This window comes from Salmo salar, chromosome ssa25 (genome assembly GCF_905237065.1).
Source record: "Salmo salar chromosome ssa25, Ssal_v3.1, whole genome shotgun sequence".
In the NCBI taxonomy this organism is placed as follows: Eukaryota; Metazoa; Chordata; class Actinopteri; order Salmoniformes; family Salmonidae; genus Salmo; species Salmo salar.
This window is the reverse complement of record NC_059466.1, coordinates 11,656,113-11,681,753: the sequence shown is the minus strand read 5'-3', so window position 1 is coordinate 11,681,753 and position 25,641 is coordinate 11,656,113. Positions and strand designations below refer to the sequence as shown.

The 25,641-nt window shown below is 44.8% G+C and overlaps 1 protein-coding gene across 1 annotated transcript in view; it reads right to left on the bottom strand.

The window, feature by feature from the left end:
• Nucleotides 1-25,641, bottom strand: part of LOC106586162 (formin-like protein 2) — a 75,543-nt gene that overhangs the window by 31,747 nt on the left and 18,155 nt on the right. The window contains 1 exon segment of the mRNA XM_014173087.2: nt 4,069-4,152. Within this exon segment, the coding sequence (XP_014028562.2) occupies nt 4,069-4,152 (84 nt within the window).

The window sequence follows — 25,641 nt, the reverse complement described above, 5'->3', positions numbered from 1 at the left end:
GGTTAAAGGGGACAACATTAACTGTCATTTGGTTTACTGGCGATTGTGCCAAACTACTCCGCTCAAGCCTGAGGTCTAAACCACATCACAAAATATTAAGAACACCTGCTCTTTCCACGACATTGACCAGGTGAATCCAGACGAAAGCTATGATCCCATGTTGATGTCACTTGTTAAATCCACTTCAAATCAGTGTAGATGAAGGGGAGGAGACAGGTTAAAGAAGGACTTTTAAGCCTTGAGACAATTAAGACATGGATTGTGTATGTGTGCCATTCAGAGGATGAATGGGCAAGACAAAAGATTGAAGTGCCTTTGAACGGGGTATGGTAGTAGGTGCCAGACGCACCGGTTTGTGTCAACACCTACAACGCTGCTGGATTTTTCACACTCAACAGTTTCCCGTGCGTATATCGGCATAAAAGGCCACAAGGTCATCACTCACAGCGGCTCCACTATCACAGACTCGTCAAATTAGGGTCGTTGGTCGAGGTGGATGTATTCGCGTATAACGCAAACGTCTAGCAACCCAAAGGTTGCATGTTTGAATCTCATCACGGACAACTTTAGCATTTTACTTCATTGCAACTACTTAATACTTTTTCGCTACTTTGCAACTACTTTGCATGTAACTAACTCCCAATTAACCCTGTAAACTAACTTTTAACCCTAACCTTAACCCCTAACCTAACATAGTATATTATACTAAAGCAGTTGAACGTAATATATCATACTAAAGCAGTTGAATGTAATATTTCATACCAAAGTAGTTGAAAGTAATATATCATACTAAAGTAATCGAATGTAATATATCATACTAAAGTAGTTGAATGTAATACATCAAACTGGCGTGATCAAAACGTAGGATACTATACGTATTATATTGTATGACCGCTATTACATTGGTAGGCCAATGTAATGTAACCTAATGTAAAGTAACATGCCATACTAAATGGAGCGGCACGGATTTTAGTAATATGTTTGAGATTAGGTTGGCTACCATCTTGCCAGAGGTAGACTGTTGTGTCAGAGAGAGTCTCCTCAGGTTTAATGAACTGTCATTAAACAAACCCAGGCAGACCACACCAGACTGTCCTGATATCGAATGATTAGTTGTGGGCTCGTCTGTAGGTGACAGACAGGGTTCCATCCCAAATGGCAACCTATTCCCTTCATAGTGCACAACTTTTGACCAGGGCTTGTAGGACTGACTATGGTCAAAGTGGCCAGTACAGAAAGGTGATTAACTAGCCTGCGCAGCCCCAGATCCCAGATCAGAATCGTCAGACTCTCATAGCTTTGTGTCTATGCGGTGGTGCCTTAGAAGGCTGTTCAGAGTGCATCTGTGACTGCTAAGAGCTCAGGATGCAGGCTGGCTGCCTTGGTTGCCCTGACCGACTGTCTGGGGCTGGCAGTAGGCAGGTTTTAGGCCATAATTTCCCCCACAGTCCTCCAAATTCACGTCAGAGGGATTAGCGGAGGCTTTGGATCACTCCGAACAGGAATGAGAATCACAAATCACACCAGAACCGGTACAGCGGCCAATAACATCGCTCAGAGCTCACTACATGTCGCTAGGCCATGTCAACCCGGGGTCAGACATGCAGATTGTGTAAATCAGTAGCCTTGTCCCAAAATGGCATCGTATTCCCTATCAAGTGCACTACAAAGGTTATAGGATGCCATTTGGGAGGCAGCCTGAGCGCTGTGTTTATTTTCTGGGCGTTTGATCATCGCGTTGCTGGCTGTGTGATGGTGCCGATGGCCTCACCATTACATTCATCACCGCGTGAGTGAGTGCTGTTGCCTCTCAGTCACAATAACAGGAAAGAGGACAGCTCCATGCAGGAAAGGGAGCTTGACTTGCTGCTCCAATGAAAACAGCATGGCGTGCATCGCAAATGGAACCCATAGGGCTCTGGTCAAAAGTAGTGCACTGTAAAGGGAATAGTGTACGATTTGGGATGGCCCCCCTGTTGTTGGTGACAGACAAGCTGCATATGTTGCTGGTAAAATGACAGGGGAATATATGTGGCAGGCCATAGCGTACGGAAAGTATATGAGATTTATAGGGGGACATATAAAAGAGTTCCCGCATGGTCAATGACAGCGGGACCACCAGGCAATCTTTAAACAGCTAACTGGTCACTCTTCACAAGGAGGAGAGTCATTCTGAATCTGTGTCCCAAATAAAAACATGTTCCCTATAGGGGAGAGTGGGTTAAGTTGAGCCAAAGGGGTAAATTGAGCCACCCTTGTTTCTATGAAACCATACACAAAAATAAACCATTTGACCCAAAAAATATAACATTTCATGGAGTCTGTGAAGGAAGAAACCACATGGATAAAAGTGGTAAGGAAGTTAGGTCAAAAAAAAGTATGATTTTCACCACGTCACGTTCATTTATTGTGTTAGAGGTTTCATGATGCTTGTATCTAAACCAAAGTAGATCATTTTAAGATTGTTCTATACATAAGTATAAGCTTCAATATGAGGTCCTAAACCTAACATGAAACTGCATCCTTGTAGCTGTGTGGGCTAACTTAGTCAAAATGTTTGCCTTGGGGTATGTTGAACCAATAACCATGGGGTAAATTAAGCCAATGGTTGAGCCAATGGCAAGTTGAGTAAATTGAAGTGTTTTCTTCACAGGTGTAACGCAAGGCATTATCGCTGGGATATGAGGTAACAACAGGGCCTGGCCTATGTTAAAAGCGCAAAAGAAAAAGATGCTTAAAATCATTAAAAGACAAAAAAAAAGAGATTGCAATTGTGTTGAATTGTGTTTGGGAAATAAAGATAAACATGGTTTAAAAAGTTAGTGGTAATACAGAAATTTGTAGGCGGCTTAACTTACCGTCCCGCGGCTCAACTTACGCCATACCCGGGAGACCACTGTTTTCCTACAAGTTATGTTTTCGAAACTAATGTTAACATGAATTCTGATTATTTCTAGGGATACACAGCATCCTGAAATATATGAAGAAATATTTGTTAGAAAGAATACTATATTTTACATGACGGAGTGATACCGCGTGTAAAGAAATTGCTCTACTTACCCCACTCTCCCCTGTAATACACTAGTTTTGACCAGAACCCAAACATAGTACACTAAACAGGGAATATGGAGCCATTGAGAAATGCCAGACAACTTCACATCACTTGACGTGTGACACTGACAGGAGAATTTTAACTCCGGTCACAATTCAAAAACGTGTAAACACGTCGGAACGACCAGGCAGCAATATTGCATATTCTGCCCACTTCCCCACTCTGTCTATTGTGTTCAGGGAGGCTGCGTATCAATGGTATCCTTAGCCTGAGCGAGTGCTTGGTGGTCCCTCTCTCACTCTCGTCTTTTCACTCTGCTCAGGGAAGCAGAAAACACACGGGCTCCATCCCAAATGGCACCCTATTCCCGATGTGGCGCACTAGTTCTGACCGGAGCCCTACTCGGTCTGCTGAACACACCGTGAAACCCCTGTCATTCTTCCCTCCACTCACTGGAGAGAGTGAATGTACTGCTTTCTACTGAATCATCTGCACCCCAGCAGGGCCACCGCACCAACTTGACCAGCTAGGGGAGGGCTAAGGGGGACCGAGGGCCATACTGGACAATGGGAGCAGTGGGAGACCAATGGTACATGGGCAAAGGGATCCACACACACACACACACACACACACACACACACACACACACACACACACACACACACACACACACACACACACACACACACACACACACACACACACACACACACACACACACACACACACACACAGAGTGCCCTCTCAATTGTTTAGACTAGTGACTTGAGTCAGAAATGGACCAGCCATACGGCAGTTCGAGCAAATGCCAGATGGGCTGCTCCATCTTTAGCCAAGTGTGCCGGTCAAATTGAGGGTTGTTGCACAAAATTATAATTATTTAGCTAATAATGGGGATCTAGGGGAAAAAATGGGCCAGTGTGGGGGCCTCCCTCCCTCGGGTAAAAAAATAGACAACAGATTCTAAACTAGGACATTGTGAGCAGGTTAATGAAGGTGAGTAAACAACATCCCACCTGATCACAGATAAGTTCCCACTTCTTCTCGTTGTCGTACTGCCGCAATAGTCGCGCTTTGTCTGGAGGAAGGTTCATAGAGTTCTGAAAGAGAAACAGAGAAACATCGCAATTATAAAAATGTACGAAACGTCCCCCCAAAATGGCCGATGCCACTGTCAGACCTGCGTCCCAAGTGGCACCCTGTTCCCTGTATAGTGCACTACTTTTGACCAGAGCCCTATGGTTAAGGGGCGACGGGGCGAGGACAGAGTGTCTCCCCCTACTAAGGAGTCTGACTCTGGGGCTAAGGGAGGATAATCAAATATAACCCCTGTCTGTAGACTGTAGAGCTAGCAGCCATGTCTCTCCTCTCTCTCTCTCTCTCTCTCTCTCTCTCTCTCTGTGTGTGACAAGCCTCTCTTCACCCCTCTGTCATAATAAGCAGCACGAAGCACCACTTAATCCCCCAGACATCCCCAAGGCGCAGCACCATGAGTGTTTTGGTGCTGTGCGCATGTGTGCGTGCGTGTGTCATCATTCGGTGGGATTGCATTTTATGCACACAAACATGCAACCGGTGGGATCACCTACTGACAGAGTAAGATAGGGGTGGGAGGCAGTACGGGAGTGGTTGTGTCACACCCTGACCATAGAGAGCCTTTCTATTTCTCTATTTGGTCAGGTCAGGGTGTGATTTGGGTGGGCAATCTTCTTATTTCTTTGTTTGGCCGGGTATGGTCCCCAATCAGAGGCAGCTGTCTATCGTTGTCTCTGATTGGGGATCATACTTAGGCAGCCCTTTTCCCACCTGTGCTTGTGGGATCTTGTTTTTGTGTAGCTGCCTGCGAGCAGCCCAGAACGTCACGTTCCATTCCCTTTCTGTATTGTTTATGGTTTCACTTCGATTAAAGGATGTGGAATTCCATGCACGCTGCGCCTTGGCTTATTTACGATAGGGAGTTTGAAGACAGCGATCGTGACAGGTTGGATTAGTCTACCCAGTGCTACGTCCTCATTGACAAAATTCGAACTCCTTTTTGGCGTTGAAATGGGTCCTCTGCAATCAGCTATGGTTGTCTCACATGCAGTACGTAATCTTAGATTTAGCTAATGTTATTGTAGCTAAACCACTCAATAAAACAAATTGTAAACATCCAACCGAATTGTTTAGAAACTAAGACAACCTTCTACTTGGTTTTGTTTGGTAATTTGGATCTCAAACAAAAAGCTACATGGTTAGGAGGATTTGAAAGTGACTTGCAGCAGACAGTAATGTGTTGTATTAGAGGCTTACTATTCAACACCCATATGTTGGTTATATGTGTAGAGTGTGTGTGTGTGTGTGTGTGTGTGTGTGTGTGTGTGTGTGTGTGTGTGTGTGTGTGTGTGTGTGTGTTGGTTAAACTGCTACATGTGTAAAAACAAGACCTCCATCATCCATTGCACAACCCCTTTCTTTTTCCGTTCGCTCGCCCTACTTTCAAATAACATCTGCTTCATGTAACGTCCCCCCCCCCCCAAAGACTGCAGTTGTCTCGTTTTGGCCCCTGGCCCCGACTATACCCTACCCGCAAGTGCATTCGAAAAGACTGAAACAATTAGCTGGTGCTTAAAATCGCACCCACCCACCCAAATTCACAGGGCAGCACACGTACACTCACTGACGTACACAAAACGCACGTGACCATAACATTTCTGAATCCTCAGAAACAACACATTTTATATAAATGGGTTAGGCTACAACCTCTTCTTTCGATGTGAAAACGACACTTTAAACAAATAACCTAGATTTGGTAGGACATGTTTCGTTTCAGTGATTGTCAGTCTGTGTCGTGAAACACAACCCAATAATTCATGGGCAATTACACAGTAACAGAATGACGCTAAGGCTTTTCACTTTCAAATACATGTCAAACAATAACCAATGATTGCAATGTTAAACAAACCGTACAACACTATGCATAGAGTTGTACGGTTTGTTTACTTTGCAATCATTGGTTAATGTTTTGTTTGACATACATTTCAAAGTTTTGAGCGTCTGCATCATTCTGTTACTGTGGAATAGCTCACTATGACTGTTGGACATGTCTCGGTTATAAACACAGGCTACCAGTGGTGCAGGGAGAATGTTTTCCACTGCTTAAGGAAGAAAAAAATTGGCAATTTTACAGTGTACAGTTTTGGGTTCTTTTTTTCTCCGTTTTAATTGGCAGGATCATTTATCAATGTGTGTTCAGCACTGGGACCGGGCCCTATGTTTTTCCGCCACAGAACTTTCCAGAGTCGCACGGCGAGGAGAGCGACTGGAAGACGGATGGAGAATATCCTGGGACTGTGTCGTTTTCCATGACCGAGTGAAACCAGGAAACCAGGATATAGTCGGGAGACGGAGAGTAACCCCGTGTCGCAGTCTAAGCAATATGTGTGTGGAAGGAACCTGAGCGACACAGCAGGCATCAGCGTTGGGAAGGAAGGTGATGACATGCCAAGTGTTGCCTGGTAAAACAAAAACAAAAAACACCTGCAAATTCTCTTATTCAACAACAGAAGATATAAAGGGATAGGCCAGTGTTCAACATCCTTCCCAAAATGCATAAAACCGGATCGAAATGACCATGCATAACACGAGATCAATCTGACATACAGGCTTAACTTTACTGTAGGGAACCATTAACTGGGAAGATATCGTCTGGTCAAAAATCATGTACTTTATAGGGAATATTGTGCTATTTGGGACAGGCGCATAATTCCAATGACTGTCAATCGTGTGGGCTTCATGTGCAAAAACACTACACTGAATAATACCGTAGTATTTACTGTAGTGTTTTTGCAGACATTACTGTAGTATACTGTAGTATTTACCATAGTGTTTTTGTTTTATTATCTTTTGTTTCATTATCTTTTTTTTATTAGCTTGTGTTACCTTGTTCGGGCTTTCTCCTTGAGGAAATCTACTGGGCAAATACTAAAAGAGCAAATTGTCCATAACCTGTAAGTAGGTAGGACTGGGATCTGAACAGCTAGGTTCAGGGCTTCTGCTCTTTTCTATAACCTGTAGGGAACACAATATACAGTCTATACTTGGCATGTAGGTTTCTCACTCATGGGTGGCAGTAATTGGAATATGCGGGAGGGGAATAGCATATCAATACAGTGTGTAGTACAGTATTCTACAGTATATTACAAAATGACATAGTCAGTACTACACATGATCGAGGGATACTACAGAGTTCTACTGTAAACTGTAGTATTTTTTTCTCATGGTGATGGCTGCTGGGGAAAAAGGCCATGTGAGGATACAACAGAAGAACCCATGATCTTAATAGTACTCGTCTGCCTACTAGCTTGCCATGCACTCACTGTCTCCCACCACTGTACGAACAGAACATTACATTAGTATTCAGTAGGAGCACTGAGACAAGCAGCCTGCTGACTGGAGGGAATTGGAGGCAACTGAGCTCTATCGACTGTCTGGCCAGGAACCAGACTGCTAACATTGCTAGCTAGTAGCTACCCCCCTTTCTTTCCCTTAGCACATTAAAAGGGAACACTAGACCTGAGCAGCCCATCACAATAAAGTGACATAAACCCGCAAGCAGTGGCCAGCGCATTAAATACACACAGCCACTGAAACGCAACCCCTACACATCAATCAGATGACACGGTCGAATTAGGGAGGCGAAACAATTAATGGAAGTTAATTCCTCCTTCCTGCTGCCTTGTTATGTTTGGAGACCGGCAGTAGCCCTTGGCCCCGGGACAGATGGATTTGTGGCAGTGTCACTGACGTTGGTGCAGTTAAATGAGTAGTAGTGCAAACTGCTGGCGGGCTGACTCAGTGCTGCACGCTCGGCCCTGTGGGCTAGCTTCCTGTCCTTGGTGATGCTCCAACTCAAGCAGAGGCCACTTCTAGCACCTTTATACCCCCCCCCCTTCCCCTAATGAGCTGTGACATGCTCTTATAGCGAGCGCCCGGTTCGGGTTTCCCTCATCGGAGGCTACGGGAGAAAGTGTGCGTGTATGGATGGGGTGTCGTTGACTGGCGAGAGGAAAGGAACAGCCTCACAACTCCACTTGACCCCCTCTCTCACCTACAAAATGGATGACCATCCTCAGTTCAGTAACATGCTCAATTTGTGGGCCAACTGAAGTGGCTTGTGGAGAACAGACTGCAATAGCCCTGCTAATATGTTAGGCCCCTATTTAGGCATTGCATGCCTAAATAGCCTAGCTATTGAGACAGAAACAACACTAATGGTTGTTTTATGAGCAGTGGCCAATAAACTTTGACGTGAACTTTATAGTCAAAATAAAATATGCCCAACAGGGATGTCATTGCACTACTCTTTTAATTGGCTCCCGGTGTTTTGAAGTAGCCTACCGTTGTCAACACAATCCCAGTGTACAAAAAGCTGCATTACACAAGTTAAAAATAGTCTTGAACAAACTGAAAGGCAGAGATAGCTAATTCGAAACATGCGTGTCATCTCTTGGCCTTCCCGGTTGATTACCTGAGGTATTTTCTGTACACTGTAAACAAGGCTGGTCCTCCTCTTCAGCTTCTAAAAGGGTCTAACGTTTTCGCTAACATCTAGGCATACATGGTCCGTTCAGTAGTAGCAAGCCGCATTTGGTGTAAATGCGTCTTCTCCGAGGAAGACAGATCAATCCAAGGTCACATTCAGCCTCGTGAAAACATAAGGGTCTGTGAAGAGCTACTTCATACTACTGAATTGGGAAATCCACAGCTGAGAATAGAAGCCTATTGGTGAAGGACATTCTCCTGTTGAACTCCTGGCTAACAACTAGAAGTGATGGATATCCAGCAACCCTGTCCCGCGTGGCACATAAAACACACGATGTGGACAACCTTGGTGACATACACATTCTCTGTGTTTAAGCGGTGGACGGGAAATACAGTCCCCTCCGTGCACCCGCGAATGAGGACCTCCATTGACTAACAACCCCATCACCTTTAAATAAACAGCCTAGATATTGATTTAAACTCAGCGTGCCATACAGACCACAGACACAGGGGACCGAGCAGGAGCTCTGCGCCAGCCTCCCATTACATGAGTCATACAGGCCAGGCAGACAGACAGGCAGACAGACAGACGGCACTTGGCTCAACCCTTCCACCTCCCTCCACCACCTCCCTCGAGGTCCAAGGAGAATTGCCTCCGACAGCTACAACAACAACAAAAAACACGATTTATTTTTTTTTTGGGCTTCATTTGCTGTCGTCACAGACCAGCAGAGAACCTTCACCGGACATGGGCTATGGCCGCTATGCCTTCACTTTGAGATAGGCTACGTCAATTAGGCTAATACATTTCTCGGCTTTGAAGAGTGAGTCAAGCTTTTCAAAGGTGAAAAAAAATCTGAAACAGGGCGTTGGATAAAAGCAGCGTGCCAACAGCCAACTCATTTGGGCCAACTTCTTACATAGCCATGTGATTAGCCTATAAAAGAGCCAACTTGGGAACTCTGATCGCAACCTTACTGAACGCACTGGGAAATCATAGGGAAATGACTGAGGCCCAGAAGGAAGTTCAAGAACGTCTGGCTATTTCTGACAAGAACCAATAACCTCGTCTTCAAGAGGACAGTGACGTCCTCAGTCTACACCCGATTGCCAGCTCTGAGTTCCCCTCTAGAAAAACACCTGCAAGTCATGCAAATATGTCAAAAGGAATATAAAAAAGACACCTATTGGGTAATGGAACTAATTAACTGGCCATGCAACATTAAACACATATATTTATTTGTTATATCAAGACAATCTAACCCTTAATATAACTTCCAAAAATGCTTCATAGCATAGTTAGCCAGTAGTAGTACGAGTCATTTAGACGCTCAGATTGACGTTTTACACTGACAACAAATGATTGAGAAGATACAAAAAGTGTCTGCAATGCGGCAACTCTCCCCGCCCATGTTCCCTCAGATCATTTCTTTGCCTTGATTGATAAGACCCAGGGGACTGTCTAACTACAATGAGGGATAGCGCATGCCCCTCTCTCCTCCTGCCCTCCTGTCACTGATCCAGGACCTGTCAGATGATCTTCTGGACTGCTGGGCCCTCCTACCCGCCTACAGATCAGCCATGAGATCCAGGCCCACATCCACTGCGTGTCAGGATACAGGGACCTGTAGTATAGTTGTAGAATAGCTGTACTGATATTTTGTAGTATAGCTGTAGTATAGTTGTAGTATACCAGTAGTATTTTGTAATACAGCTGTAGTATAGCTGTGGAATAGTACAGACTAGGAGAGCATACTGGAGGCTTTTCTGATCTGCATGGTTTGGCGAGATGGCTGTGCTCTTTGTTCAGCTGTTTGCACAGACGCACACACAGCACTGAATCTGGGACTGGAGTGGGCTCCTCTTCAGCCAGTCAGCCAGGCCTCTCCGCTTGGCTTTCTCACATGACTCTATTTCCTCAGCGTTTCCTGAGCCGCGTATCCAGTCTGGTTTTCTCCGGGCCAGGGCCGACATGACATGGCTTTCCAAGCCGAGGCGAAGGCAGAGTGGGTTGGATCAGCGCTGTGCTGTGCACACCAGACCAGACAGTGTGAGGGGCTAAACCCACAGGAGAGGAGAATGCTGATGACACGACGCCCGCTGATCAAATTCCATTCTGTGGCATCATAGAACAATCAAAGCTATCGGCTCGCATCTCTGTTGGCTTTTTGACTAAACAGTCTGTAGACCACAACATGGACTTTGATTCTGTTGAAAGTCAATTCTGGTATCGATGAGTTGACGTGATAACAATAATCTAAGAGTTGCTCAATATTCAGGGGTTGACGGTGCGTTGCCGTGTTCTCTCAGACGGTCAGACACACGTGGCTGCAACAGTCGGATGATAATAGTGTGGATGACAGCCAGAGCCATCAGGCAGCACTTCGCTGTCCCTCCCTCAGGAGTTCCCTCCACTCTGGCCCTCCCTCCAGTAACCCAGTCTGTCTGTGTGTCCTTGCCAAGCCCAGCCAAGCGTCCTCCCCTCATTAGCGCAGTGTGGCTCCATAATCCTCCAGTCTGAATTATGTGGGGGCACAGGTGTCCCTCGTCTGTCCTCAGATTAGCCATGTAATCCAGAGGACCCCCTGCCCGGCCCCTGGCTCTGCCCCTGACCTAGCCCACCACAACCACCCACCTCTGTGACAAGATATTGCATATGTTTGGAGAGGTGTTCACAGGAATGTGAACCAAACAAATGTAGAGACATTTGCTGCAAGTCTGCTTCATCATAACATTGTATTGTTAATATGATACCCTAGCCTACGTGGCGGCTTAATATTTTTCCACACATTTCAAGAATTTCAATTTATAATGTAGGCTATATCCTCCTTTGTCTCAACTTCCATGCCCAGAACATGCTCCCAGGTGAATTAGGTGCCAGGGTGCTATTCCAAGCTGAATGCCAATGAGCCTACTACGTAACATAAACTGCTTCAATCATCAATAGAGTGCCTGAGTGTCCCTGTTTGTAAAAGAGTTACGTTTTTGAAAATATCAGAATCAGAATACGAGACACATTGTTAAATGGATTAAACTTGGTCCAAAAACCAACAAAAAAAACGAACTCAGATGTAAAGTTGTCAACAACAACAAAAAACAAGAGCTCAAATTGTGGAAGTGTGTCTGTCTCCACACTAGAAAGAATCCATTTCAATCCCAATGAATAGAAGACAGTTTTGACACCTCGATGAAGTTCAGGACTGGTCATTCCATCCCTTCATCTTTTTTATGGCATCCAAATCTGCTCTGTTCTATTTCTACGTCATCCCCAAAGATGCAGCCCAACACAGCACCGCATAAACGACCGTCTAACCGTGGTCATACATCAGCAACGTTAGGCCGACGGTTTGACACTTCACGGCTACTACTCCGTGCGCTTCTGTGTAGCAATTACATCAGCCGCCCCCTGATATAAAGTCTGGCTGGCCAAGCAGCGCGGTTACAACGTTATTTTTACATCAGAAGATAAGATGTGATTCAATTAGCCTTCTCAGCTTGGCTGATTGACCTCTGTGCAATGGTCTTTGCAAAGCAAGTCCTTTTTCGAAACCTGGTAATCAACTTTAATGGCACCACTACCTCATTGACTACAGGTTCTTCAAAGCCTCCCGCTCACTCTGGTAGGAGTCATGTGGGCAGGGGAGAGGCAGATTTAACTCTGTGAACTCTTGGTCAACACAGACTCACATTGATGAAGCCTGCGGAATCACGATGGAAAATTGCCGGGGCGTTTCATTAGCCCTTTGATTGCATACTAGTTCAGTAAGTGATTCATTGTACGACTTATAGGCCTGGTTACTTCTTAAGCAATGTTCTAAAGTGCTAAACCGACATGGACTTCAGCCAATTGGGTTACGGGCTCATAATATGTTGGCACAACAATGGAAGGCTGACCAAGCAGTGATGCCTGGTCTTTACAAAGGAGCTTTCTGGAAAATATTTATTCTCTAGGCAATGAATAGGCTAATACCTGCTATTTGTAGACTTCCTATCAAACGAGTGTCTAAAATGTCTAGGCTAAGTTTGACGTTACTCTTGCATGCAGTCAGCTTCATGAAGCCGAGAAGCATCCACCTCAGGACCTGATCGCAGTGACCTGATCGGCACCCTGGAGCTTCGAAGCAGACTGCTCAGGCCCAGGGGTCTGCCTCTACTTTATCATATCAGATAGCCCAAGACAAAGTGAAACAGTTCTCTAAAGACACAAGAGACAATAATACAAGAAACAACACTTCTGTAGCTTGTCAACTATGTGTCTGTCTATCCCTGTTCTCTCCTCTCTGCACAGGCCATACAAACGCTTCACACCGCGTGGCCGCTGCCACTCTAACCTGGTGGTCCCAGCGCGCACGACTCACGTGGAGTTCCAGGTCTCCGGCTGCCTCTGGAACTGCCGGTCTGCAGCCAACAAGGCTGAGTTCATCTCAGCCTATGCTACCCTCCAGTCCCTAGACTTCCTGGCGCTGACGGAAACATGGATTACCACAGATAACACTGCTACTCCTACTGCTCTCTCTTCGTCTGCCCACGTGTTCTCGCATACCCCTAGAGCATCGAGCCAGCGGGGTGGTGGCACTGGAATCCTCATCTCTCCCAAGTGGACATTCTCTCTTTCACCCCTGACCCATCTGTCTATCTCCTCATTTGAATTCCATGCTGTCACAGTTACCAGCCCTTTCAAGCTTAACATCCTTATCATTTATCGCCCTCCAGGTTCCCTTGGAGAGTTCATCAATGAGCTTGACGCCTTGATAAGTTCCTTTCCTGAGGATGGCTCACCTCTCACAGTTCTGGGTGACTTTAATCTCCCCACGTCTACCTTTGACTCATTCCTCTCTGCCTCCTTCTTTCCACTCCTCTCCTCTTTTGACCTCACCCTCTCACCTTCCCCCCCTACTCACAAGGCAGGCAATACGCTTGACCTCATCTTTACTAGATGCTGTTCTTCCACTAATCTCATTGCAACTCCCCTCCAAATCTCCGACCACTACCTTGTATCCTTTTCCCTCTTGCTCTCATCCAACACTTCTCACTCTGCCCCTACTCGGATGGTATTGCGCCGTCCCAACCTTCGCTCTCTCTCCCGCTACTCTCTCCTCTTCCATCTTATCATCTCTTCCCTCTGCTCAAACCTTCTCCAACCTATCTCCTGATTCTGCCTCCTCAAACCTCCTCTCCTCCCTTTCTGCATCCTTTGATTTTCTCTGTCCCCTATCCTCCAGGCCGGCTCGGTCCTCCCCTCCTGCTCCGTGGCTCGACGACTCACTACGAGCTCACAGAACAGGGCTCCGGGCAGCCGAGCGGAAATGGAGGAAAACTCGCCTCCCTGCGGACCTGGCATCCTTTCACTCCCTCCTCTCTACATTCTCCTCTTCTGTCTCTGCTGCTAAAGCCACTTTCTACCACTCTAAATTCCAAGCATCTGCCTCTAACCCTAGGAAGTTCTTTGCTACCTTCTCCTCCCTCCTGAATCCTCCTCCCCCTCCCCCCCCTCCTCCCTCTCTGCGGATGACTTCGTCAACCATTTTGAAAAGAAGGTTGACGATATCCGATCCTCGTTTGCTAAGTCAAACGACACCGCTGGTCCTGCTCACACTGCCCTACCCTGTGCTTTGACCTCTTTCTCCCCTCTCTCTCCAGATGAAATCTCGCGTCTTGTGACGGCCGGCCGCCCAACAACCTGCCCACTTGACCCTATCCCCTCCTCTCTTCTCCAGACCATTTCCGGAGACCTTCTCACCTCGCTCATCAACTCATCCTTGACCGCTGGCTACGTCCCTTCCGTCTTCAAGAGAGCGAGAGTTGCACCCCTTCTGAAAAAACCTACACTCGATCCCTCCGATGTCAACAACTACAGACCAGTATCCCTTCTTTCTTTTCTCTCCAAAACTCTTGAACGTGCCGTCCTTGGCCAGCTCTCCTGCTATCTCTCTCAGAATGACCTTCTTGATCCTAATCAGTCAGGTTTCAAGACTGGGCATTCAACTGAGACTGCTCTTCTCTGTGTCACGGAGGCTCTCCGCACTGCTAAAGCTAACTCTCTCTCCTCTGCTCTCATCCTTCTAGACCTATCTGCTGCCTTTGATACTGTGAACCATCAGATCCTCCTCTCCACCCTCTCCGAGTTGGGCATCTCCGGCGCGGCCCACGCTTGGATTGCGTCCTACCTGACAGGTCGCTCCTACCAGGTGGCGTGGCGAGAATCTGTCTCCGCACCATGCGCTCTCACCACTGGTGTCCCCCAGGGCTCTGTTCTAGGCCCTCTCCTATTCTCGCTATACACCAAGTCACTTGGCTCTGTCATATCTTCACATGGTCTCTCCTATCATTGCTATGCAGACGACACACAATTAATCTTCTCCTTTCCCCCTTCTGATAACCAGGCGGCGAATCGCATCTCTGCATGTCTGTCAGACATATCAGTGTGGATGACAGATCACCAGCTCAAGCTAAACCTCGGCAAGACGGATCTGCTCTTCCTCCCGGGGAAGGACTGCCCGTTCCATGATCTCGCCATCACGGTTGACAACTCCCTTGTGTCCTCCTCCCAGAGTGCTAAGAACCTTGGCGTGATCCTGGACAACACCCTGTCATTCTCCACTAACATCAAGGCGGTGACCCGATCCTGTAGGTTCATGCTCTACAACATTCGCAGAGTACGACCCTGCCTCACACAGGAGGCGGCGCAGGTCCTAATCCAGGCACTTGTCATCTCCCGTCTGGATTACTGCAACTCGCTGTTGGCTGGGCTCCCTGCCTGTGCCATTAAACCCCTACAACTCATCCAGAACGCCGCAGCCCGTCTGGTGTTCAACCTTCCCAAGTTCTCTCACGTCACCCCGCTCCTCCGCTTTCTCCACTGGCTTCCAGTTGAAGCTCGCATCCGCTACAAGACCATGGTGATTGCCTACGGAGCTGTGAAGGGAACGGCACCTCCATACCTTCAGGCTCTGATCAGGCCTTACACCCAAACAAGGGCACTGCGTTCATCCACCTCTGGCCTGCTGCCCCCCCTACCTCTGAGGAAGCACAGTTCCCGCTCAGCCCAGTCAAAACTGTTCACTGCTCTGGCACCCCAATGGTGGAACAAGCTCCCTCACGACGCCAGGACAGCGGAGTCAGTCACCACCTTCCGGAGACACCTGAAACCCCACCTCTTTAAGGAATACCTAGGATAGGATAAAGTAATCCTTCTAACCCCCCCCTTAAAAGATTTAGATGCACTATTGTAAAGTGGTTGTTCCACTGGATATCATAAGGTGAATGCACCAATTTGTAAGTCGCTCTGGAGAAGAGCGTCTGCTAAATGACTTAAATGTAAATGTAAATGTAAATGTAACATAGCAGTTTACTGCTGGTTAAACAGGCCCAGGCTCCACAGAGCCTTGGACTCTGACACGGGGCCAGCCTGGGAGCCATTAAAACTCTACCGTCAAGGCAGTACGAGTCACATCCCAGGGAGGGAACATTCCTGACGTGGTCCAAACCGTGGGTGGCAAGGCTTTCAACCAAGACACTGCTCACTCGTGACCGACCACGGCCATTTGGGTTTCATTTGGAGAAAGTGAAGACACTTTGTGATTTTTCACTGGGTTGTTAACCTGTTTAGGATTGGGGCCAGTATTTTCACGGCCGGATAAAAAACGTACCCGATTTAATCTGGTTATTACTCCTGCCCAGAAACTAGAATATGCATATAATTGTTTGATTTGGATAGAAAACACCCTAAAGTTTCTAAAACTGTTTGAATGGTGTCTGTGAGTATAACAGAACTCATATGGCAGGCCAAAACCTGAGAAGATTCCATACAGGAAGTGCCCTCTCTGACCATTTCTTGGCCTTCTATAGCCTCTTTATCGAAAATAGAGGATCTCTGCTGTAACGTGACATTTTCTAAGGCTCCCATAGGCTCTCAGAAGGCGCCAGAACGTGGAATGAGATCTCTGCAGTCCCTGGGCGAAAAACAGTAGGGGTTTTGGAAAGTGGTCGTTCTGAGAACAATAACACGGGCGTGCGCATGCATGTGAAGACTCCATTTTCTATTTTCAGTGTCTGAACGAAAACAAGGTCTCCCGGTCGGAATATTATCGCTATTTTACGAGAAAAATCGCATAAAAATTGATTTTAAACAGCGTTTGACATGCTTCGAAGTACGGTAATGGAATATTTTCTATTTTTTTGTCACGATATGCGCCGGCGCGTCACCCTTCGGATAGTGTCTTGAACGCAAGAACAAAACGCAGCTATTTGGATATAACTATGGATTATTTGGAACCAAAACAACATTTGTTGTTGAAGTAGAAGTCCTGGGAGTGCATTCTGACAAAGAACAGCAAAGGTAATCCAATTTTTCTTATAGTAAATCTGAGTTTGGTGAGTGCCAAACTTGGTGGGTGTCAAAATAGCTAGCCATGATGGCCGGGCTATCTACTCAGAATATTGCAAAATGTGCTTTCACCGAAAAGCTATTTTAAAATCGGACACCGCGATTGCATAAAGGAGTTCTGTATCTATAATTATTAAAATAATTGTTATGTTTTTTTGTGAACATTTATCGTGAGTAATTTAGTAAATTCACCGGAAGTTTTCGGTGGGTATGCTAGTTCTGAACGTCACATGCTAATGTAAAAAGCTGGTTTTTGATATAAATATGAACTTGATTGAACAAAACATGCATGTATTGTATAACATGTCCTAGGAGTGTCATCTGATGAAGATCATCAAAGGTTAGTGCTGCATTTAGCTGTGGTTTTGGTTTTTGTGACATTATATGCTAGCTTGAAAAATGGGTGTGTGATTATTTCTGGCTGGGTACTGTCCTGACATAATCTAATGTTTTGCTTTCGTTGTAAAGCCTTTTTGAAATCGGACAATGTGGTTAGATAAAGGAGAGTCTTGTCTTTAAAATGGTGTAAAATAGTCATATGTTTGAAAAATTGAAGTTTGGGGATTTTTGAGGTGTTTGTAATTCGCGCCACGCTCTATCATTGGATATTGGCGAGGCGTTCCGCTAGCGGAACATCTAGATGTAAGAGGTTTTAAGAGCGTAACTTTTATTATAGCCGTCAGTCACCTGGACACAGTTTTCGCCTGAAACTTTGATTTAAAATAATGAGATGGGTATAGAACAAGCCTATAGAACAAGCACATGGTTATAATCTATTGCTAAAATATCAGTTGAGATTTAGAGCCATGTATTAGCTTCTTATTTAATCTGAGTAAGTGGCAAATCAACACTACGCATCTTCGTCCTGTTCATCTAACCAGTTCTGATACCCCTCTAAGGGCGTCTGGTTTGAGTGTGGGCTTCGGGTTCAGACATAAGAACTGCTAAATGGTTTCTCTTTCAGGCACAACTGTGAGGATGGAAACCTAAAACATGGCGTCTATTTTTTTGGCTCGCTGATGTGGAAAACACTTAAGTGAGCGGAGTCTGTTTGTAGGTATCAGATGAATAATGTGCCCTTGAGCGAGGCACTTAACCCTAATTTCTCCTGTAAGGTGCTCTGGATAAGATGACTAAAATGTAAATGTCAAATTGACGCTGAGCGACAGGTTCCCACTGTAGAAATATGCACCTGTATCACACACACGTCTAGAGGTTGTAGTTTGATGAACGTCAATCGAATGACAGCTCGCATATCAAAGCATGGGCATAGTTATCTGGAAACTTGATACAAGAAAACTCAGTATTAGAGAAAAATTGGCCTATACGGAGTAACAAAATGTTTGAAGTATATCAACTAAAATAGGATGTTGACAGGTGATGTGGGAGGCCAGTCTTCAGTCCAATAAACCTGTAAAAACAGATTGCTGTATTATTTGGAGTCTAAGGCAGTCACTAAGGACTATATCAAACTCTGACAAGGCAGGACCTCCCATTTTCACTGCAGATGTTGCTTCTGGCAAGAGCTTACCCTACAAAACCCTCCTTTTACTCGGGCAGCTTCAAAAGGCAACAAATGTCTCAAGAGAACTTCGCCGGTCGGTTGTGCATCAGTCAGAACTGAGGGGAAAATTTGTCTGCAGAGCCTTCTCCAAAAGCCTGAATATTTTAGCATCAGTAGATCCGGGATCTAATAACTATGATAGGCAGAACCCACTGGCCACAAAATAGTTGAATCAACGTTGTAATTTGTCACCGTATTGTGACGTAGAATCTGTGGAAAATACATTGGATTTTTGTAGTTATGACCTGGATTGCGGTTGTTTTGAGAGTGAAATTTCAACCACAGGATTATGTCCTCATTATAACCAATTTTTGACATTGACAATCCATGCATTTAAAGTTATTACATTTTGTCATATTCTTTAATTCCAGTTACTCATTTGTAGACAAAGTTAAAGAATAGGACTAAATCAAAATAAACTTTTAATAAAGTTTAATTTGATTTAGTCCTTTTCTTTAACGTTGATTCTTGATTGAGATGGAGACGTGAATCCAACATAGAAATTATTAATTTGTAGACAAGCTGAAATTTGTTCACCAAACACAATTCAATATCACTTTTACAATACAGTAAATAGCCTATTAACTTGTCGACATGTTACCAAATGATATGTTGGATTCACGTCTCCAACTGAACCAAAAATAAAAGTTAAAGAATGGGTTTAAGTTAGTGTGTAATGAACACTCAGGGAGAAAAAGTTGTAGATTCATTTACATTTACATTTACGTCATTTAGCAGACGCTGTTATCCAGAGCAACTTACAAATTGGTGCATTCCCTTTATAATATCCAGTGGAACAACCACTTTACAATAGTACATCTATATCTTTTTTTGTTTTTTTGTTTTTTTTTGGGGGGGGGGGTTAGAAGGATTACTTTATCCTATCCCAGGTGGGGTTTCAGGTGTCTCCGGAAGGTGGTGATTGACTCCGCTGTCCTGGCGTCGTGAGGGAGCTTGTTCCACCATTGGGGTGCCAGAGCAGCGAACAGTTTTGACTGTGATGCTGCGGCAGATTTTTATTAAGCCTTCACAGACGGCAGGAATCGTGGTCGCAGCCAATGGTCAACCACAGGTAGGCAGTCAAAAACAAACAATACCTCACAACCATACAAACAGAAAGAACTGAACAGGGAGCCGATGAGACCATGCGAGAAACGAACGCAGGTGAAATCAATGAACAAAAATGAAAGACAGGGCTACGTTCCAGAACACAAAGAAACAGGGCTATGTTCAAGAACACAAAGAAACAGGGCTACATTCCAGAACACAAAGAAACAGGGCTACGTTCCAGAACACAAAGAAACAGGGCTACGTTCCAGAACACAAAGAAACAGGGCTACGTTCAAGAACACAAAGAAACAGGGCTACGTTCAAGAACACAAAGAAACAGGGCTACGTTCAAGAACACAAAGAAACAGGGCTACGTTCTAGAACACAAAGAAACAGGGCTACGTTCCAGAACACAAAGAAACAGGGCTACGTTCCAGAACACAAAGAAACAGGGCTACGTTCCAGAACACAAAGAAACAGGGCTACGTTCAAGAACACAAAGAAACAGGGCTACATTCCAGAACACAAAGAAACAGGGCTACGTTCAAGAACACAAAGAAACAGGGCTACGTTCAAGAACACAAAGAAAAAGAACACAAGGTTGACTAAGAAAAGAAAAGCAGAACCTTACACAGTGGCTCAGATGAAACTTATCCTGCACTGTCAACCAAACACAATTCAAAAATATTTTGTAATACAGTAAATATCCTAAAGTTAAGGCTATCTTACAAACTAATGTAACAGTATTTATTCAAACTTATAATTCAAACTTATAATAACGAGTAACACATCCATTGCCACATTTAAAGGTTAGCATACTGTAACTTGATACAGTGCCTTTGGAAAGTACTCAGAACCCTTGACTTTTTCCACATTTTGTTACGTTACAGCCTTATTCTAAAATTGATGAAATTGTTTTTATTCCTTCAGCAATCTACATACAATATCCCATAATGACAAAGCAAAAACAGGTTTTTAGAAATGCTTGCAAATGTATTAAAAATAAAAACAATGAAATAAAAAAATGAAATATCACATTTACATAAGTCAGTTACTCTGTACTTTGTTGAAGCACCATTGGCAGCGATTACAGCATCGAGTCTTCTTGAGTATGACGCTACAAGCTTGGCACACCTGTATTTGGGGAGTTTATCCCATTCTTCTCTGCAGATCCTCTCAAGCTCTGTCAGGTTGGATGGGGAGCATTGCTGCACAGCTATTTTCAGGTCTCTCCAGAGATGTTCGATTGGGTTCAAGTCCGGGTTCTGGCTGGGCCACTCAAGGACATTCAGAGACTTCCCCCGAAGCCACTCCTGCGTTGTCTTGGCTGTGTGCTTAGGGTCGTTGTCCTGCTGGAAGATGAACCTTCGCCCCAGCCTGAGGGCTCTGAAGCAGGTTTTCATCAAGAATCTCTCTGTACTTTGCTCCGTTCATCTTGGTTTTGATCCTGACCAGTCTCCCAGTCCCTGTTGCTGAAAAACATCCCCACAGCATGATGCTGCCACCAGCATGCTTCACCGTAGGGATGGTGCCAGGTATCCTCGAGACATGACGCTTGGCATTCAGGCCAAAGAGTTCAATCTTGATTTCATCAGACCAGAGAATCTTGTTTCTCGTGGTCTGAGAGTCTTTAAGTGCCTTTTGGCAAACTCCAAGCGCGCTGTCATGTGACGTTTACTGAGTGTCTTCCGTCTGGCCACTCTAACATAAAGGCCTGATTGGTGGAGGGCTGCAGAGATGGTTGTCCTTCTGAAAGTTTCTCCACAGAGGAACTCTAGAGCTCTGTCAGAGTGACCATCGGTTCTCCCCCGATTGCTCAGTTTGGCCGGGCAGCCAGCTCTCGGAAGAGCCTTGGTTGTCCCAAACTTCTTCTATTTAAGAACGATGTGGCCACTGTGGACTTGGGGACCTTCTATGCTGCAGAAATGTTTTGGTACACTTCCCCAGGTGTGTGCTTCGACACAATCCTGTTTCGGAGCTCTACAGACAATTCCTTCAAACTCATGGCTTGGTTTTTGACATGCACTCTCATCTGTGGGACCTTATATAGGTGTGTGCTTTTCCAAATCATGTTCAATCAATAGAATTTACCACAGGTGGCCTCCAATCAAGTTGTAGAAACATCTCAAGGATGATCAATGGAAAAAGGATGCACCTGAGCTCAATTTCGAGTATCATAGCAAAGGGTCTGAATACGTATGTAAATAAGGTATTTCTGTTTAAAATGTTTCATACATTTGGTAACATTTCAAAAAAACTTTTTCGCTTTGTCATTATGGGGTATTGTGTGTAAAAGTCAAGGGGTCTGAATACTTTCCAAAGGCACTGTAAATGTCTTCTTATGTAACCATAGAAGTGTGCACGTTCAAGATAGCATGCAAAGGTCACAGGTCTCTGGAGATCATCACAATTGCTGTACCAATCTGCACAGAATCTCGAACAGCATTGATCACTTGCACTATGTACTCGCTTAGAAAAAAAGGGTTCCAAAATGGTTCTGCGGCTGTCCCCATAGAATAACCATTTTTTGTTCCAGGTAGAACTCTTTTGGGTTCTATGTGTAAAGAGTTCTACATGAAACCCAAACGGGTTCTACCTGGAACCAAGAGGTTCTTCAAAGGGTTATCCTATGGGGACAGCCAAAGAACCCTTTTAGGTTCGAGATAACCTTTTTTCTAAGAGTGTACTTTTAATGTCATCTCAAGTGCAATGCAGGTAATTTGGTTGTGCTATTAGATGAAGCACAGTGATAACACATCAAGTTGTATAAATATAAAATATCTCACATTGTATTCACACATAAGACATTTAGATGACAACTAAACCCCAACATTTGACATCGTTTTTTCCATTGGAATTTGATTGTGCTTTTAGATGCTTGAAAGCATACTGATAACGCATTGGGAATTCAACAAACTTCTGCCTGTCTTTTTGAGAGGGTGAATAACGTTTGAAATCTCATTGATTAACGTCTCAACCAAATATTACCCAAATTTCCACACTGAAATGACGTGGCGTGCTCAGTGGGAATGGCCTTGCGCTCACAATGGAGTAGACTAGGCCTACATTAGCAAAGAAGTAAGCTAGATGTAGGGTAAAAAAGCCATAGACTTAATTTACTGTCATTTAGCCTACTGTAACCTGACTTTTTCAAAAAATGTTGTACTGTAATTTTGCTTCGAAGTAGAGGTATGGAAAATGAAGGAAATATTTGCTTAAATGGTCTGGGATTATTTGATAGAGCCAGTCACCATTTTGTATACCGTCAGAAGTAAAAACCTTTGATAGCGTATAAATCCTTGGAATCAAAATGGCAACACTAGACAACATAGCCTCTGGTGCCAGGACACAGATTCTAATTTATCTGAATGACCTCAGTGTAAAATGTTTTCCCCTGTTTTAAAAGAATGGTTGGCTTTAATCACACAGTTGAACTTCAGATAAAGTTCAGCTTGAACATAAAACAACTCAAAATTACAAAACCGAAAACACCAACACTTTTACATAAGACAGTCTAAACAGTGTCTCACACGGTGCCGTTTCAAACAGCTGTCACCTTGGACTGTGTACAGAACTACTCCATGAAGCAGTTTACTTCAGAGGCAGAGTAACAACCGTGAGCCTCCTCTCCTATTGTTGTGGGCCTGTTGTTGTGCCAGTAGGGCTGGACTGGGCCACACTGAAGACTGGCTGTAACTGGCTGTGCTCAACATAAAGGAGGCAAGCTGGACCATGTCTAACTTGCCTCACCCTACACCTGCTCATTACGCTAGGGTAGATCAACAGCTAAGAAAGAACCAATACAAAAGACTGCAAAAGACTGCCTTTCTAGACTCAATCATTAAATCAAACAAAAAATGTAATCACATTATATTTGTCACATGCGCCGAATACAACAGGTGTAGTAGACCTTACCGTGAAATGGTTACTTACAAGCCCTTAACCAACAATGCAGTTCAAGAAATAGAGTTAAGAACAAATTTACTAAATAAACTAATGTGAAATATATACTGCTCAAAAAAATAAAGGGAACACTTAAACAACACATCCTAGATCTGAATGAAAGAAATAATCTTATTAAAAACTTTTTTCTTTACATAGTTGAATGTTCTGACAACAAAATCACACAAAAATAATCAATGGAAATCCAATTTATCAACCCATGGAGGTCTGGATTTGGAGCCACACTCAAAATTAAAGTGGAAAACCACACTACAGGCTGATCCAAATTTGATGTAATGTCCTTAAAACAAGTCAAAATGAGGCTCAGTAGTGTGGGTGGCCTCCACGTGCCTGTATGACCTCCCGACAACGCCTGGGCATGCTCCTGATGAGGTGGCAGATGGTCTCCTGAGGGATCTCCTCCCAGACCTGGACTAAAGCATCCGCCAACTCCTGGACAGTCTGTGGCGCAACGTGGCGTTGGTGGATGGAGCGAGACATGATGTCCCAGATGTGCTCAATTGGATTCAGGTCTGGGGTACGGGCGGGCCAGTCCATAGCATCAATGCCTTCCTCTTGCAGGAACTGCTGACACACTCCAGCCACATGAGGTCTAGCATTGTCTTGCATTAGGAGGAACCCTGGGCCAACCGCACCAGCATATGGTCTCACAAGGGGTCTGAGGATCTCATCTCGGTACCTAATGGCAGTCAGGCTACCTCTGGCGAGCACATGGAGGGCTGTGCGGCCCCCCAAAGAAATGCCACCCCACACCATGACTGACCCACCGCCAAACCGGTCATGCTGGAGGATGTTGCAGGCAGCAGAACGTTCTCCACGGCGTCTCCAGACTCTGTCACGTCTGTCACATGTGCTCAGTGTGAACCTGCTTTCATCTGTGAAGAGCACAGGGCGCCAGTGGCGAATTTGCCAAACTTGGTGTTCTCTGGCAAATGCCAAACGTCCTGCACGGTGTTGGGCTGTAAGCATAACCCCCACCTGTGGACGTCGGGCCCTCATACCTCCCTCATGGAGTCCGTTTCTGACCGTTTGAGCAGACACATGCACATTTGTGGCCTGCTGGAGGTCATTTTGCAGGGCTCTGGCAGAGCTCCTCCTGCTCCTCCTTGCACAAAGGCGGAGGTAGCGGTCCTGCTGCTGGGTTGTTGCCCTCCTATGGCCTCCTCCACGTCTCCTGATGTACTGGCCTGTCTCCTGGTAGCGCCTCCATGCTCTGGACACTACGCTGACAGACACAGCAAACCTTCTTGCCACAGCTCGCATTGATGTGCCATCCTGGGTGAGCTGCACTACCTGAGCCACTTGTGTGGGTTGTAGACTCCGTCTCATGCTACCACTAGAGTGAAAGCATCACCAGCATTCAAAGGTGACCAAAACATCAGCCAGGAAGCATAGGAACTGAGAAGTGGTCTGTGGTCCCCACCTGCAGAACCACTCCTTTATTGGGGGATGTCTTGCTAATTGCCTATAATTTCCACCTGTTGTCTATTCCATTTGCACAACAGCATGTGAAATTTATTGTCAATCAGTGTTGCTTCCTAAGTGGACAGTTTGATTTCACAGAAGTGTGATTGACTTGGAGTTACATTGTGTTGTTTAAGTGTTCCCTTTATTTTTTGGAGCAGTGTATATAAACTCAGCAAAAAAAGAAACGTCCCCTTTTCAGGACCCTGTATTTCAAAGATAATTCGTAAAAATCCAAATAACTTCACAGATCTTCATTGTAAAGGGTTTAAACACTGTTTCCCATGCATGTTCAATGAACCATAAACAATTAATGAACATGCACCTGTGGAACGGTCGTTAATAGAGGTCGACCGATTATGATTTTTCATCGCCGATACCGATTATTGGAGGACCCCCCCCAAAAAACCATGCCGATTTTTGTTTATATATATTTGTAATAATGACAATTACAACAATACTGACTAAACAATGAACACTTTTATTTTAACTTAATATAATACATAAATAAAATCTATTTAGTCTCAAATAAATAATGAAACATGTTCAATTTGGTTTAAATAATGCAAAAACACAGTGTTGGAGAAGAAAGTAAAAGCGCAAAATGTGCCATGTAAAAAAGCTAACGTTTAAGTTCCT